The sequence below is a fragment of the Elephantulus edwardii genome, unplaced genomic scaffold (genome assembly GCF_000299155.1).
Source record: "Elephantulus edwardii isolate Elephantulus edwardi_28Jun2011 unplaced genomic scaffold, EleEdw1.0 scaffold00121, whole genome shotgun sequence".
NCBI classification, from domain to species: Eukaryota; Metazoa; Chordata; class Mammalia; order Macroscelidea; family Macroscelididae; genus Elephantulus; species Elephantulus edwardii.
The window spans coordinates 9,696,005-9,712,912 of NW_006399871.1; the positions used below are offsets into that span (position 1 = coordinate 9,696,005).

Genomic DNA, 16,908 nt, shown 5'->3' on the forward strand with positions numbered 1-16,908 from the left:
ATTTGTTGCTTGCCATTCTGTTAAATTTTGCTATTCTGACTGGGGTGAGATGATATCTCATAGTTGTTTTAAGGTTACAGACTTTTATATTACAAAATCAAGGCATGCCCACTGACCGTTTAGATATTTTACCACATAAAAAAGTAGTGATTTGATTTTTTTTACATACATTTCTTAATTCATCTGAAATTTGCTTGGTATATGGCATAAGGCAAGTATTTGATTCTTTTCCCACCATTAACCTGTATCTAATGTATTTTTTGGCAGTTTTTTCCGGTTAAAACAACCCATAAATTAAATACTAAGATGTAATGCTTGATTAAAAAAATATCATATCATATGGCACATTCTTGTATCTGCTTGTAGTTTTACACGTATCCCATTAGGTTTTGGGGTTTGACCTTCTCTTCTTTGGAGCCCTGGGGGTACAGTCCATGAGCAGTTAACCCAAGGGTCCAGCATCTATGATGGTCCTGACCCACCAGTGACTCCGCAGAAGAAAGATGGACAGTTTGATCGAAAGCCTTGAAAACATACTGGAGGGGCAGCTCTGAATCAGTTCCAACACCATGGCTTTCAGTTTTTCTTTTTTAAACTTTTTATTATGATTTGGACAATAATTTACAAAACAAATCCAATTTCCATTCAACTACTCACACACACTGTGTTTTGTGTCTTTGACCGCAACCCCCACCCTGTAAGAGGTGTCACCCTGCTTCTCCCTTATGTCTCCCGTTTTCACCTGACTCTTGTCATATCCCTTTCCTGCTTTCTAAACTTGTCCCCTAACAAATGCTGACACTTTGATCTCATGCATCCTTTCATTCACAATAGTGCTTTTCTCTGCCAAGCCCTTTTGTGGATTTGCTTTTTTCGTAGAAATGTAGATAGGTGTTGGTGTTAGGTGCCATCAAGTCAAGTAACGATGTGAATGTGAGAAAGTATAAACCCACCAATTTCTCTGAAAAGTGGAAATGCCACATACAAAACAACCAATAGGATGTGATGTTTAAAGTTGAATGAAAGAGAGAATTTCTTCTGGCCTGGTAGGCACACTACAGGGTTAAATGGCCATGGGTGACCAGAGGTCACCATTTCCAGCACAGCAGATACAGAACATGCCATTGTTGCAAAAAGTCCTAGTGGGTATTGTCATTCCAGGTTATTTTTGGCATTGTGGTCACACCGGGTAGTTTTTAAAATAATTTGACATTTTTCTTGTGAGCCAGCATAAAATCAAGTCTTATAAAAGCTCCATTGATGCTCGTAAGTCAATCTTTTATAAAGAACAAAATGCGATCAAAATCTCTGTGAAAGCTTAATAACCACACTGTTCAAATTCCCTAACTGGCACTGACTGCTGGTCTCCTTGGGCTTCCAAAGGCTATGGAGGGAGTTTTTGAGTCACACACCAAAGCACGGTAACAAGTGCTGCTTTACTGTTTGCCAAATGAAGACAGACTCACGTGTTTCCTCTCTCCATTTCATCAGCATTACGACATCTCCTTCCTTGTTTTCCCTGAAAGCGTCTTCCATTACATTCCCTTTTGTTTGAAAGTAATTATTTTTCTACCGTTTCTCTGTCTGTTTGCATCTGTCTAACCAATACTCTCTATTCTTTTCATTTTAACTTCTGTCTGTTACTTACTGGGGTCTGATTTAGAACTGATACCTTCTCTGGTCCTAGCGTTCTACCGTTTGGTTTGCTAGTGAATCTTTTTTTCGCTCTCTGAAGTTAACAATCAGGAGTAAGGTGACTGGGGTTTGAAAGGCCAGGGATAAGGACTGATCTGTAAGGGAGAGGATGCCATAAAGAGATGCAATAACTTGTAATTCTGAAATGCATGCTCCCTCACTGTGCTTCTGTGCTAATGGAGAGGGTGGTGTGGTGGAGAAATCTGGGAAAGAGGGGTGAGCGACACACAGAAGGTTAAGAGTGTACATTTGCCTTTACTTCATTCAGACTCATCATTTCAGACATGGCATGTCCTTGGCATAACCAGTACCACAGACGGGACCATCATTTCCTAGGTAACCAACATCAAGCACTTGTCAATATTCTACAGCACATATTGGTCTAATATATTAGACCCTTCTGTCTGACTTTCAGAGTCTGTAAATTATCTACTGGCCCTCTTTGGCTTCATATTGGGGCCACCATTGACTTCATGCAGAAAGAACAAGTAATTGATGCGGAAACTAAATATACAAAGACAAACAATTATGGGTGAAAAATAAAACAAAACAAAATCTGTTCTACCCAGGTCTCCTGGTTGCATGTTATTATTTCCTCCTGTGTTTATAAACATGCCTATGTTCATATTTTTAATTCCCTGATATCAAATCTGGTTTCTACAAGGAGGTGAAGGTATAATTGAGAGGGGGAATGGGTGAGTGGAGTAGGTAAGTGCTGGGCTGCTAACTCAAAGGACAGCAGTTCAAACCCCCAGTCCTTCTGCAGGAGAAAGATGAGGATGTCTCTTTCCATTAAGACTGACAGCCTCATATGGCGCTTTCTCAAAAAATTGCAACTAGAAATACCATTTGATCCAGCAATTCTACTACTGAGAATTTATCCTAAAGAAACCATAACTGCCACCCAAGCAGATATATACACACCCATGTTTACTGTGGCTTTGTTCACAATAGCAAAGAGCTGGAAACAAATCAAGTGCCCATCAACAAATGAATGGATAGAGAAGCTGTGGTATATTCACACAATGGAATACTATGTTGCCTTGAAAAACAAGGAACTCATGAAATATTATACAAAATAGATGACCCTGGAGGACATTATGTTGAGTGAAATATCTCAGTCACCAAAGGACAAATATTACATAGTGCCACTGTTGTAAAACGAGACTGACATCGGGGTTGAGAGAAGACAGAAAAGGAGGGGAGAAATGAGGTATACTGCATTGAAACAGATGAGAGAGAGAGAACTGTTTAAAAGGGACATATGAATGGGCATTCTTGTCATTGCAGAAGTCCAGAGTGAAGGCTGCATAGTTGAGTGGACTGCATAACAATGAATGAGTTTTTCTTTTTCTTTTCAAGGAGAAGAGTGAAGTGGGGGGAAAGGGTGGGTAGGGAGAAAAGTGCAACAGTGAATGACTGGAAACCCTAAGTCTGTAAACTTTCATTAAAATTAATTTAAAAAAATTTACAGCCTCAGAAACCCAATGGAGGGTTGACGTGAGTCAGATCCATCCGCTGCCACTGATAATGAAAGAGGTGCCCCAGAGGATTTCCAGAGGTTAGCCGTCCAAGGCTGTACCCACTGTGACACCAGGGCTCACGAAGACGGGAAGACTATGTAACAGAAACACCACTGGCAGTGGAAGGGAGGCCACCAAGCAGAGGCCACTTACCATCGAGTCCCTGGGGGTGCCTGTCCTCTCGTTGGTCCTGTGTGCCGAGGAGCCTTGGAGAATGAAGTTGTGGTTGAACGTTTTCAGGGCCGTCACTGAAGAGGATTCGTTTTTTTCAGCTAAGGGGGGGTGTGGGGGGAATCCCCAAAGAAACATAGCAGAGTGTTATTCTGAAGCTAGATGAGTTAATGAAGAAGAAAGGCCACGTGGCTGGGTGCCCAGGTTTTCGTGCTAGACTCAGCGTGTTACTGCCATGTACAAGTCTGACTTGTGGAACCTTTTTATTTTGCATTTATTTATTTATCTGACAGGTCAAATACCTCAAGGCATTGTTTGTAGCTTTGCTTTTTGAGAAAAGGAATATTCAGAGATCATCCAATATGGTCCATAAATTCTTAACTGCAATTCTAAAAGGCTTTAGAAAATGACAGATTTTCTTAACTCTTATCTAATGGTACATCCGAGCCTGAAACGGCATGTGACTATGTAAAGGCCTGACTGAGTGCGGATGGCATGGCTGCTGCAGGTATACTGATGTATTTGATTATTAGATGCTTCCTATAGGGAGCTGCCTGTAGGCTGCTTCTTGGAGGCAAGGATTCTGAAGTTCCATGTGACGTACTTTAGACATGTTGCCAGGAGGGACCGGTCCTTGGAGAGGGATGTCATGCTTGGAGGGGTGGAGGGACAGTGCAGGAGAGGAAGACCCTCGATGAGATGGACTGACTCAGTGACTGAGGCGTGTCAGAGGCCATGGAACTGGCTCAAGATAGAGCAGAGTTCAGAGCTGTTGTATGTAGGGTCGCTTTGAGTCACAGGTGACTCCATGGCATATAACAATGACAAATAGGGAGGACTGGTGCCTTAGTGGTAAGGACTTGGACTGTCAACACAAAGGTATGTGGCACCAGAAAGATGGGTACCATCCTCCAGTGCTCCCGGAGTGTCAGCTACGGGTTGGTTCCTACTCGAACACACTCAGTAACATGTGGATTGAACTGTTGTTGTTGTTAAGTGCCATCGACTTGTAGTCGACTCATAGCGACCCTATGAACAAAAGACCTGAACACTTGTATAGCTTTCATCGTTTTTCTAAGTTCATTGAGTTTCTGGAGGCAAACTATTTCAGAAGTGGATGCCACTCCTGCTTCCAAGCTTGCTTTAGTCAGGGAGCTCCACCAAACACTGCCCACCATGGGTACCCATTACCACATTTGACACATCAGTGTCACCATGTTTAGCATCACAGCAGCCACTAGTTACCTCTGTACAGCAAATGGACAGACCACTTAGAAGAATGTTTGATCAAAAACGATTAAAACCAGGCCTGAGGGCTGTAGATTAAAATCACCCACCTTTGGTTTGGTAGCATCACTTTCTATCCACTAGGCCAACAGAGCTCTCTCTATGACTCACAGCAATTCTACGAACAACAGATCTAACTCTCGCCCTATACTTACACCAGCCCCACAATATGAGACACACAAACCCACTGCTACAGTCACCGTAAGGATTAAAGTGTGCCGCCACAAGTAAGTGTTAGGAACCTAACCCAAACCTGTGTATCTGGGAATAGGGATTTCTGCAATGCTGAGGAGGACCTATTTATCAATAGAGGGCGTGTCTTAAGCCAACCACTTGAGATATAAAAGCAGGCAGATTTAGGCACAGAAGCACGCACAAACAGGGCCAGGTAGGTCCTCTGTGGAGGTCTGTAAGGAACGCTGAGAAGAGCAGGGGAGAAATTGAAGAAAGACTTCTCCTCCCCTGATGTGGTGTAGATGGAGGGCTTTGCTATGGATTAACCTCAGCTTCCTACCCTTCTAGACAGGAGACACTGAGATGCAGTCAACACTGCCTTCTAGAGGTTCCCACGGGCTTTAACCCAGGTTGTCCCTAGAAGTGATCTACAGAACTCTGTAGGAGTCACCTACTGCTTAAACAGCATTGTATTAGTGTGGAAAAAACCCCACTGGTGGTACTAGGGAGCTCTAGTGGCCTGGTGGTAAGAAACTGCCCTGCAATCCCAAGGGCATGCAGTTCAAATCCACCAGTGTGATTAATTGCCTCTGAAAACCTGCTGGAGGGTCAGCTATGGGTCAGTTCTGACTTGACGGTACACAACAACAACAACTGCTAGTACAGTAGTTAAAGTGTTTGACTTCGAATTGAAAGTTTGCTGGTTCGGACCTACCAGTGGTCGTACGACAAAGAGACCACTTCTAAAGTACACTAGATGATGCGTGGAGGTCTGGCAGTGGGTTTGGCTTGGTCTCGTACTGACTTAGTGTCCTTTCCTGAATCATTTCTCTCCTTCCTCACACTGCTTACTCACACTCACATGTCTGTCCCACAGTCTGCTTCTGGGAATACAAACTGAGACAGAGTCCCCACCATAGCAGTTCTAGGTGTTGTGTACCACTGAGTCACAACCGGCCCACAGCTGGTCCTCCAGTGGGCTTTCAGAGGCAGTTAACTGCATGCAACAAGACCGCTCATCTTTCTCCAGAGGAGCATCTGGTGAATTTGAAACGCCTACCTTTGGGTTTCCAACACAATTCCTTACCACTAGGCCACCAGAGCTACCATTGCATAAGATTGCGTCCTCAAACTCAGATGTCTGTGTTTTTCAAAGGTGGTTTTTGATTTTCATGAACATGTCTTACCTTTCACAGGTGGGGCGGGCAGCTTCCTCCTCTGTTGTCTGGATGTGTCTATGGTTTGAACCTGCAAACAGAACAGAGTGGTGGAAACTCCTTGCCAAAGCCGCGAGGCATTATCCAGGCTGTTCCATGTGTCACCTGAGGGAGGCGGGACAAACGCACCTGGCTCCTCTGCTTCTGGCTCCGTTTTCTTGTGAGGTGCACACAGGGCGCGATGTTTAATCCGGCAACGGTCAGGGCTGCGATCCGGCTCTCGATGTCAGAAATCTTGACACAGCAGGAAGATGAGGTTGTGGGGAGAGAAAGTACAGAAGGTGAGAATCTTCATTAAACGTGTTACAATTTATAAAGAACAAATGCTTTGATGTATGCTCACTCCACTCATTCATTCATTCATTCAACATTTACGAGGTGCTTTTCTATTAAAAATGCTTCCAGGAAACGACATGGACATTGAGTCCTCACAGTTGTCAACGAGTGCTGAAAGCTTAGTTTGCAACCTTTCTCAGAAGCTTGTATGATTTATTGATCTGTAAGATCAGATACTGGCTTTCTTAGCAAAAGGAGAGCCTGGGAGTTTTAGAGCACGCTGAGAAGCCTGGCAGAGGGCACTAGATGATGCGTGGAAGCCTGGTGCACCATGGGAACTTGGTCCAAGGTCTCCTGACTCTGCAGGGGGTCAACAGAGTGGTCGGGAAAGGCTTCCTGGGAAGCAGCACAGGGACTGAGGTTCTCAGGGCAAGTAGGATTTATGTTATATGTATGTTATGTTATGTGCCGTCGAGTCGCTTGCGACTCATAGCGACCCTATGTACAACAGCCCTAAACTCCACTCTGTCCTGTGCCAATCGCACTGTCTCTGACACTCCCATCCCAATTATCCCAGTCACTGAATCAATCCACATCACAGAGTAGGATTTATAGGTCCTGCATTTTCTTCCCATGATACCGCGGATCCAAAGTCACAGCACTGGGCCTTAGGAGGAAGCTAAATCTATTCCACTATGGAGAAGCCAAGTGTTGCTGGGAAACTCCCTCCCCTCTCTGGGCATCATTAGTTTCCTCATAACACAGTCAGGCTATAGATGGGCTCAGATTTCCTTCCCACAGGGTCTGAAGGCGGATGGAGAGAGGACGAGCCTGCTCTGTGCTAGCAAGAACTTTGTTTTTCTCTCTCTCTAGAAATGGGGGAGTGGGAGGAGCTCTGGTGGCCTAGTGGTAAGAAGCTGTGCTGCAATCCCAAAAGCATGTGGTTCAAATCCATCAGCTGCTCCATGGGAGAAGGACGGGCAATCTCCTCCTGTGGGATTTCCTGCCTTTGAACACCCGCTGGAGGGTCAGCTGTGGGTCAGTTCTGGCTCGATGGTACACAACAATAGTAACAACAGGGATGAGATAGATATGGTCCCTGCTCTCAGAAAAGGGCCAGGCACAGAGCTAAGCGCTCCAAGTAGGAGCACTCACGCATGCCTCACAACAACCCTATGAAGTCGCTGCCTTTCTCGTGGTTTTGCAGTTGAGGAAACTGTACCCTTGGAAGGACATCTACAATAACCCTTGTGGACAGTGGGGCTCCCTCTTTTATTGCCCTGTGGACCCCGACCTGACCCTAGAGGGGGTCTCTCACCTGGAGCTCAGCGTGGTGAACCTGAGCTGCAGCTGTGGCCACCTGGTCCTCTAGGTTTGCCAGCTCGGTCTCATTTGTGCCACTGTGGATGCAGCGGGCGGCGTCCTCCAGCTCTGTCAGCTGACCCTCCAGTCCATACACGGTCCCTGCCGCCAGATAGACCTGCGGGGAAGAGTGCAGCCTTGGGGCATGTGTCTGTGGGCCCAGGAGCAGTGAGACCTTTTCAGGGGCTGCTGGTAACTCAAGAGGGAGAAACGACAGAGAAAACATCAGAGAAAAAGACGGGGCGCACCCTCACTTATTGATAAATTTTCTTTACATTTAAGTGGCAGCGAGAGGCCTTGCCACGCCTCTCACAATCAACCATGCCCTTCAGACCTCTATACAAGGAAAAAACAACACAGTACAAAATGCAGTGTAGGCTACGCAGACTTTCAATCTCATATCCAGTGGCGGTGAACATCTCAGCATCAGGACAGAAGAAATAAGGAAAAAAAAATCTCATGCTGGAGGTTTTGCTCTGAATATTTCAACTGGCATCTGATAATGGAAACAGGTCAGAAAATATCTCCGAAACAAAGTTCTGACTCAACAGTACAGAAAAAAAAATGCTGAGCAAAACTCCAGAACCTCTTTTAGTAATTACCTTCTTTCAATCCCTCTTCTTGCATATTGATTAAGCCGAGCAAGGATTAGTTTCATTTACCTTGTGTGGCATCCCTCAGTCTGAATTCAGAACCGACTCAAAGGTGACCCTCCAGTGGGTGTTCAGAGGCAGTCAGTGCACCAGAGACTGTCTGTCCTTCCCCCCTGCAGATCAGCTAGCCAGTGGACTTGAACCATGTGCCTCTGGGAGGGCAGTGCAACTCTCTACCACTAAGCCACCAGAGCTCCCTTTACTCAACATAAATAAAGTTTTAAATATGTAATCATAGCATTTCCAAGTTGATCTAACTGAAATTCATGGCAGGATTTTAACAGTTCCTTTAAGTAGAGTGAAAAGAATAACAGAGTTGAGGATGAGTCAAAGCTTATCCACCTAAATCCGGAGCATCTTTTGCACTGAGCAATAGTGAAAGGGAAAGACCCTTGGGTACTCCTATTTTGTTAATCCCTTGACATTATTTAATATCTGTGTTCTAATATGATAAGGAGTTCTGGAGGCCTAGTGGTTAATGAGTTACGCTCCTGCAAAAGGAGCTGATACAGCAGAAGTTGGCCAAGTCTGACTTGTACCTGTTTCATAAAGGGGAACTCTGCCCATCAGTAATATCCATAATATCATGCAAATAGGCCACCCTCCATATTCCGGCACCTATTTTTACCAATCATTGGGTCCGATGTTTGTTTCAAGACTCACAGACTTTACTCACAGTTGCGGGGTTTATTATAAAAATAGGTTAGAGAGTCAGGGAGGCAAAGAATATTTCACAATGCAAGTCCAGGTTTAGTCCAGCAGTCCCAAGCTAGATGAACAAGGCACAATTCATCAATTAAGTCCAGGCTCAGTTCAGCACCACAAATATAAGAAGCCTCATTCTCTTAATCATCCTGGAAACTTTATCACAAAAAGGTTATAACTCAGCTTTTTTTTAAAATCATCCAGCAGCGAAATGCTTTAACTGTGGTCTTTATCTCAGAGCAGTTACAAGTCAGCTTTTCCTTCAATCATCAGCAAGCAAATCCTTTAATCATGGCCTTTATCTCCAGGGTTTCTCTGGTTACACTTTGCCACAGTCTCTTCACAGCAGTGCCACAGTCTCTTTACAATCTCTCCACCACTCTCACCGTTGTCTCTCACAGTGTGGAAAGCACCCTCTTATATTGATTCCATAGCTGTTGATGATTTGCAAGACCGTATGTCCAAAGTTGAGGTAGATGGAGACCAGCAAAGGCTTATGCAATGGAAAGAAAAGCCAACTTTTAAAGTTCTAACACCACAGCTGCCAACCCGAAGGCAAATGGTTTGAACCCACTAGGTTCTCTGAGGGAGAAAGATGGCAGTCTCCTTCTATGTTATTTACAGTCTCTGAAGACTCATTGGAGGGTCTGACTCAGCTATGAATCGGTTCAGAATTGAACAACAAAAACAACAATAATATTCCAGTGGGAAATTTGATGACCTCCATGAACCACTGTTTCACTTTACCATGAAATTAGAAGAAACGGATGGTGTCCAGCTGCCTTTACCGAATATTCTGACCAGGAACATTTAAGACGGAATCCTGATCAAAAGGAGGAAAATTGTAGAAGAGGATTTAAAAATCTTATTGAAAACAAAACTTACTGGACACACTGACTAGAGGGACCCCTGGGTTTGTAGCCAGGAAATAACTTTTAAACCTTGACCCATGAAGTCATCTTTAAACTCAACAATGTCAGCCTTGAACAATGTACCTTTTTTTTTTACAATGTACCTTTTTAAAGCATTAAATTTATGAGGTAGAAAAATGATAGCAGTTAATTCCAGAGCACAGATGCGAACTTCAGTGGGAAAATAATCCCAAGTTAGTAGTGTTGAGGCAGTCTGGGCACCAATAGGGAGGATGGAGAAACAATGTGAAGAACGTAGTTGTTGTCAATGAACTGTCCGGGTAGAAATTACTGATTCAGAGGATGTTTCCTTGTGTGTACATTTTCACACACACACAACTGGAGAATTTACGAAACATTTCTAAGTGGACTGAAGGCAGATGCAGGAAGTGATGTGGTTTGATGAAAATAAATTTGATGATGGCATAATTAGTTGGGTGGCAGAAATGTCCAGGGACGGACATGCTGGCTGGCACATTAAAATGTGTCATCAATCATACAGCATAGGTCGGCTGGCACCAGCCTTATTTCAGTTTTGTGTTTTGTTTTGCTTTTTTCCATATATTTCTGACTATTAGAGAAATTTTGCCTAAAAGATCTTCACAATTTAATCACAGCTATTTATTTATTGCTTTCAAAAAGAGAAAACTGTCCTTTATTGTTTGTCCTATGAAAGAAATGATGACTATTTCAAAGCTATTCGAATGGAAAAGTTATTTAAAAAAAATTCACTGAAAATTTTCAAGTTGAAAAATCTTCTCTATAACCTCACCACTGGGCCAATGGGCAGCATCAGGATGGATGGTGAAGAGATTGAGATTGTTAACAGCTTTAGTTTGCTTGGCTCCACAGTCAACACTCTTGTGCTTGGCTCCACAGTCAACAGTCTTGGCACCAGCAGGCAGGAAATTAAAAAATGCATTGCGATGGGATGGTCTGCTGTTAAGGACTTCTCCAAAGCACTGAAGAACAATGGTGTCACTCTGGAGACTAAGGTGTGCCTGATAGAGGCCATGGTCTTTGTGTCAGAGAGCTGGGCTGTGACTAGGGAGGACAGAAGGAGAATTGATGCCTTTGAGCTGTGGTGTTGGAGAAGAGTATTGAATATACCATGGACTGCTAGGAGAACAAACAGATTTGTCCTGGAGAAGGTTAAACCAGGCTGCACCTTGGAGGCAAGGATTCTGAAGCTTCATCTGACATAATTTGGGCATGTTTCAAGGAGGGACCAATCCTTGGAGAAGGATGTCATGCTTGGGAGGGTGGAGGGACAGTGCAGGAGAGAAAGATCTTTTATGAGGTGGATTGATTCAGTGACTGGGGTAATTGGGGTGGGTGTATCAGAGACAGTGAGGTTGGCACAAGGTAGAGCAGAATTTAGAGCTATTGAACATAGGGTCGCTATGAGTTGCAGGTGACTCGACGGCACATAATGATAAACAGCAACAGCTGGAGTGCTCTTCAGAGGCAAAAAAGATTAGGCTTTGCCTCACATCCTTTGGACATATTGCTAGGAGGGGCTATTCCTTGGGAAAGGACATGATGCTGGGAAGGGTGAAGGGTCAGCAAAGGAGAGAAAGACTCTCAACCAGGTAGATTAACATGATGACTGCTCCAAGGGGCTCTTGTGTGTCGGGAAGTATAAAGACGGCACAGGACAGTACAGGGTTCAGATCGTTTGTTCAGAGGGTCACTATGAGTCGTGCTCAGCTCGATGGCACCCACCACCACCACCACCGCACGGGAAAAAAGTTGAGGCAAGATAGAAAGAGGGATGCTAAAAAAGGGAGAAGGACTGGGTAGTTTTCAGTTTAGATTTTACACTTTCCTCAGACCTGCTGTGGAAAAAAGGTAAAATGATTTTGCTAATTTTAAATATAAGATTGGAGTTCTGCACAAGGAAACAAAATTTGGAATTATTAAGTAAAACAAGTAATTTCAGCATGGCAATGGTTACACTTAACTTGACATTATTTTGGTCTTGGAATCCCAGTTTTACCGGAAACACATAAGCCTCAGCGTCCTCAGACTCTATGGCTGTAATAACCTAGCAGCTCTCTGCTGCTGACGTCTTCAACACAGTCATGTGTTAATGCTCCTTGCTTTGTTGGTTTCCCTGCCCCCTGATAAGACAAAGTGCTATGAGACAGCTCCAGGTCCTCAACGAGGCCGGAATGTTCACTTCACTCTGTGTTCCCCAAAACACTGCTTTCCTGGCAACCGAGGGAAGGGGAGATTCAGGGGTTTGGCATGGGCACCTGCTAAACAGGGAACCTGGCCAAACCGATGGCGCCTGAAGGACTGTGGGAGGAGGTGCTGGCTGGCGGTGTTGATGGCTATGGTGGTGATGGAGAGACAGATACCTATTGACTCAGGCCTGGAGCCAGGGGCTTGCAGTGACGTTTCTCACCAAATGTTCACGGCTGCCCTTGAGATGAGTGTATCATCATCACCACCGTGTCAAAGATGAGAACATTACGACTGAGGCAAATAAAGTGACTGTCTTCAGGTCTCAGAACTGGCAAGTGGCGGAGGCTGGATTTGAACTGGCAAAGCAGCTGCCAACTGCCACGTCTTTATCTCCTCTGCCTTGTGATGCTGAGATCCTTAACACTGGTTTGAATGTTTTGTTGTTGGTTTGTTTTAAGATGTAGAACATTTTGTTTACTCTTTTTTTCATATTTTTAAAATTGTTGCACTTTTCTCTCCCCCACTCCTTCCCCCCCCCCAATTAACTCTTCTTCTTGAAAAGATAAAGAAAAACTCTTTCATTGTTATGCAGTCCCTCCCCCTCAAGTCCACTCCACTTTGCAGTCTTCCTTCTGGACTTCTGTAATGACAAGAATACCCATTCAAAAGTCCCTTTTAAACAGTTCTCTCCCTCATCTGTTTCAATGCAATATACATCATTCCTCAACTCCTTTTCTGTTTTCCCTCAACCTTGATGTCAGTCCTGTTTTACAACAGTGGCCCTATGCAATATTTGTCCTTTGGAGTTCTTTGTTTTACATTGCTGCATAGTATTCCATTGTGTGAATATACCACAGCTTCTCTATCCATTTGTTTGTTGATGGGCACTTGGGTTGTTTCCAGCTCTTTACTATTGTGAACAAAGCCTCGATAAACATGGGTGTGCAGATAGGAAGGTTTGAATGCTTTACATTTCAAACATTTAGGACTAGAAATGTGTAGGATTTGTTTTGTTTTGTTTTCAAATGCCCATTGTTGGCAGAGAGAACAACACAAAGGAACCATGCTAGTTAATGAAGATGTTAATCTAGTCTTTTAGAGAAGGACCGTGTTGACCTGGAATTGCTTGCTTGGTGTACGCCCACTTCTGGAGGGACCTGTGGTCACATGTCTGGGCAATCTATGTCCTCCCCAAACTCTACTCACACTGCCTGTGACCCAACTGACTGGCTTCTGCCTCCACAGGTCATCCTGTCATCCTCTAAGTGATGTAAGAGGTGACACCAACTGTTTAACTTAAGAGATGACTTTGTGGTCAAACACACGAGGATAAAAGAGACACTAAACGGATTTCTTTGCTCCAGGACTTCTCAGTCATTGATGTGTTAAAATGTTTCTCTGTTTTCCAAGAAGCAGCAAGTAGATTCCTCAAACTCACTGGACCTTAAGACATCTTACTGGACTTGGATTTAATAAAGTCTATTTTAGGGAACTAGAGTGAGACAGTAACTGAGGATCTTTTTTATTTTTCTCTCTCTTTGCGGGCAGAGAGCCACTTGAGTAACTAGGTTCAAGTTCATGTGTTTTAGTGTCACGTGCCCTCTTGTGCTGTGAGGCATCAACGAGAAGCCTGTCCCTGAATTAGGAACAGAGCTGGGCTTGCCACGAGGCTGTCTATTATATAGGCTGCATTGGGCACTAACTGAACAAACATTTAATGTTCTTAGAGTGATACACTTTGGTGGTGGTGGTGTTTGCCATCGAGTCGGAACTGACCCATAGCTGACACTCTAGTGAGTTTTCAGAGGCAGTTAATCATATGGCAAGAGACTGACCATCCTGTGTACCATCTGGTGGATTCAAACCCCGAGCCTTTGGGATTGCAGTGCAGCTTCTTACTGCTAGGCCACCAGAGCTCTCTTAAGAGTTACACTGTTGTTGTTGTGTGCTGTCTAATCAGAACTAAACCATAGCCGACCCTCCAGCAGATTTTTAGAGGAAGAATTTTAATTGCATGGGAGGAGACTGGCCATCTTCCTCTCATGGAACAGCTGGTGGATTTGAACTGTGTGTCTCTGGGATCCCAGCGCAGCTCCTTACCACTAAGCCACCAGCGCTTCCTGAAGTTATACAGTAGAGCTAAAACGGAAATGGGATGGTCCCTCCTTTGCCTCTGAGAGTGACAACTAGGGGTCTTGGCTGTCTCCGCCATTAGGAAAGATGGAAGATAAGGCCATCTTCACACGGGGCTGTGGAACCATTTAACCTTCCCGCGTACAACCTTGTGTCCCGCCTGATGCGCTGCCCCGGGTCTGAGAAGGATCCCTTATTCCTCTTCTCTGTCCTCACCTGCTCCCTAAGTCTGACCAGTAGGAACTTCATCACAGGGGCCCCCTTGCTGGCTGGCGTGGATGTGGCCAACGGGAGGTGCCAGCAGGAGCTCGAAGGCAGGGAAGGAAGGGGACAGAGTGTGTCTTCCTCGCTGTCTTCCTGGTGGCCATCAGGATGCAGACTGTGCGCTCTACCCCCACAACTGCAGCTTCTGGGGGACAGTCCTCTTGCAGACTTTGGCTCTTCCTGGGTCTGGTCCAGTATCTACGGCTGATAACAGGTCTCTCCTATTGCTACACTCCATGCCACAACATTCCTTACTGCTCCCTTACTCGTGCGCACCAGCCTATCAACTCGTCACTGGTGCTGACCCGGGACGTCCATGTAGTCCAGCGTAGACCTGTGTCCCAATGGGGTTTCCAATGGCTGACTTTTCTGCAGTAGTTCACCAGGCTTCTCTTCTGAGGCGCTTCTGGGTGAACCTCTACTTTCAGCGACTCCTTAACCTCTCCTACACCTCAACCTCCAATTAACACTTGGGGCAGTTGAGTCAATTCTGACCCCCCCTTATTTTATGCTTAAGCAAACAGCTCTTTCCTGAAACTCAATCTGAGCTCAAAGGTACCAGGGAATCAAATACCCACAGACTCAGATCTTCATTCAGTCCACAGAACTGAGTCTCAACTGTGTATGCATGGCCGAGCCTGAACGTGGAGGCTGGGATTCCTGCCTTTTGGGGAGACAGCAGCTGATGTCTTGAGTTCACACCAAGCAGCAGGGGAAAGAAGCTGAGACACAGAAGCAATTCTCAAGTTACCATGCTCTGGTGGCTTGGTGGTAAAGAACTACACTGCCAATGTAAAGGTAAGCGGTTCAAATCCACTAGCTGCTCTGTGAGAGAATGATGGGCAATCTCCTCCTGTGTGAATTACTGCCTCCAAAAACCGGCAAGAAGGTCAGCTATGGGTTGGTTCTGACCCGACAGTACTCGACAACCACAACAATCGCTAATTAAGCGGCTTAACAAAGGAGTTTATGGAAATGGGAGTTCAATATATGAGTGTGACAATTGTGTTTCGTCTTGCGCGGCTCTGAGATCTTCAGAACCATTCTTGGTCATGGACATTCTCAATGTTCTCTTTTCCTCTCAAAGTCGTGGTAACCAAGGATCACAAGGTGGGAATAAGTGTCTTCATTTCTATTTTTGTTAGTCCTCTGGTTTCCTGGCACAAAGGGAAAAGGCAGCCAAGGAGTGAATGAGAGTGCTTTATAACACAGGCCAGCAAAAGCCAGGATTTCATTAAACCAGCCACATCCAAAGCCCCCTCTGGAACTGGCAGGCCCAGCTCCCACTCCCCGTATGAATTCCACCCTGGAAAGGGCCGAGAGAGGCAGCGTTCTGCTCTGTGATCTCAGAAATGAAAGACGGGAAGACAAGCGCCTTCCTTTTTGGGCTCAAAAGCTTATAGAATTTAAGGCCCCAGGACTATAGATTAAACTCCTTCAAGGAGAAATGCGAAAAGGTGGGCCTGGGGCAGCGCTGAAGGAAGAAGCTAGTTAACCTCTTAGGAGAAGGAGAGGCGCTGGCCAGGAAGGAAGAAAAATTCAACACGCTGGCCTGTCTGCATCTGGAAGCAGTGTGAAAGGCGATGTGGTTAGACCGGAAAAGTGTTCTCGAATCCATGAAGAGAGACAGCATTGACAATGCAAGGATCTTACAGAAGGAAAGTCTGTCAAAGCCATTGTATTGTCAGCATGGGGTGGGGCATGATGTCGTCGTTTTTGTTCGGAAGGTTAGGAGCAAAGAGCACTGTTATTTGAACCTGAGTGCAGCTCCCTGGAGGCAAGGATTCACTTTGGACATGTTGTAAGGAGGGACCAGTCCCTGGAGAAGGCCATCATGCTTGGGAGGGTGGAGGGACAGTGCAGGAGGGGAAGACCCTCTATGAGGTGGATTGATTCAGTGACTGGGGTAATTGGGGATGGGAGTGTCAGAGACAGTGCGACTGGCATGGGACAGAGCAGAGTTTAGGGCTGTTGTACATAGGGTCACTATGAGTCACAAGCGACTGGACGGCCCATGACAACATTTCACTCAGAAGCATATATTGTAAGATTTTTAAAATATCATATTTGGCTTAAAAAACACATATTCTTTTCCTAGTGAACCGTGTTTTGTTTTCATCCTTTCAATTCCATGTGCAGGTTCAGGACCATCATCTGACAAGGAGTCCCTGGGCGGCACAAATACCTGCACGTGAATAGAGCGGTTGACTATTTGCACCCATCTTCGGCTCACATGCCTCGGGCGTGCTCTCGGGAGGAAGCCAGCCCCTGGGGAAAGACATCATGCTTGCCATGGCTGACTGACCCGACAGTACATAACAAGAAGGGTATTTGAGGCAAGCTCTGG

General features: G+C 45.1%; 1 protein-coding gene across 1 annotated transcript in view; it reads right to left on the bottom strand.

Moving 5' to 3' along the window:
- MYRIP (myosin VIIA and Rab interacting protein) overlaps positions 1-16,908 on the bottom strand; it is a 295,832-nt gene that overhangs the window by 43,490 nt on the left and 235,434 nt on the right. Inside the window, exons 12-15 of the mRNA XM_006893071.1 lie at positions 7,662-7,823; positions 6,197-6,301; positions 6,038-6,098; positions 3,372-3,490 (exon numbers count right to left, since the gene is read on the bottom strand). Coding sequence (XP_006893133.1) covers positions 3,372-3,490; positions 6,038-6,098; positions 6,197-6,301; positions 7,662-7,823 — 447 coding nt within the window. The remainder of the gene's footprint in view (positions 1-3,371; positions 3,491-6,037; positions 6,099-6,196; positions 6,302-7,661; positions 7,824-16,908) is intronic.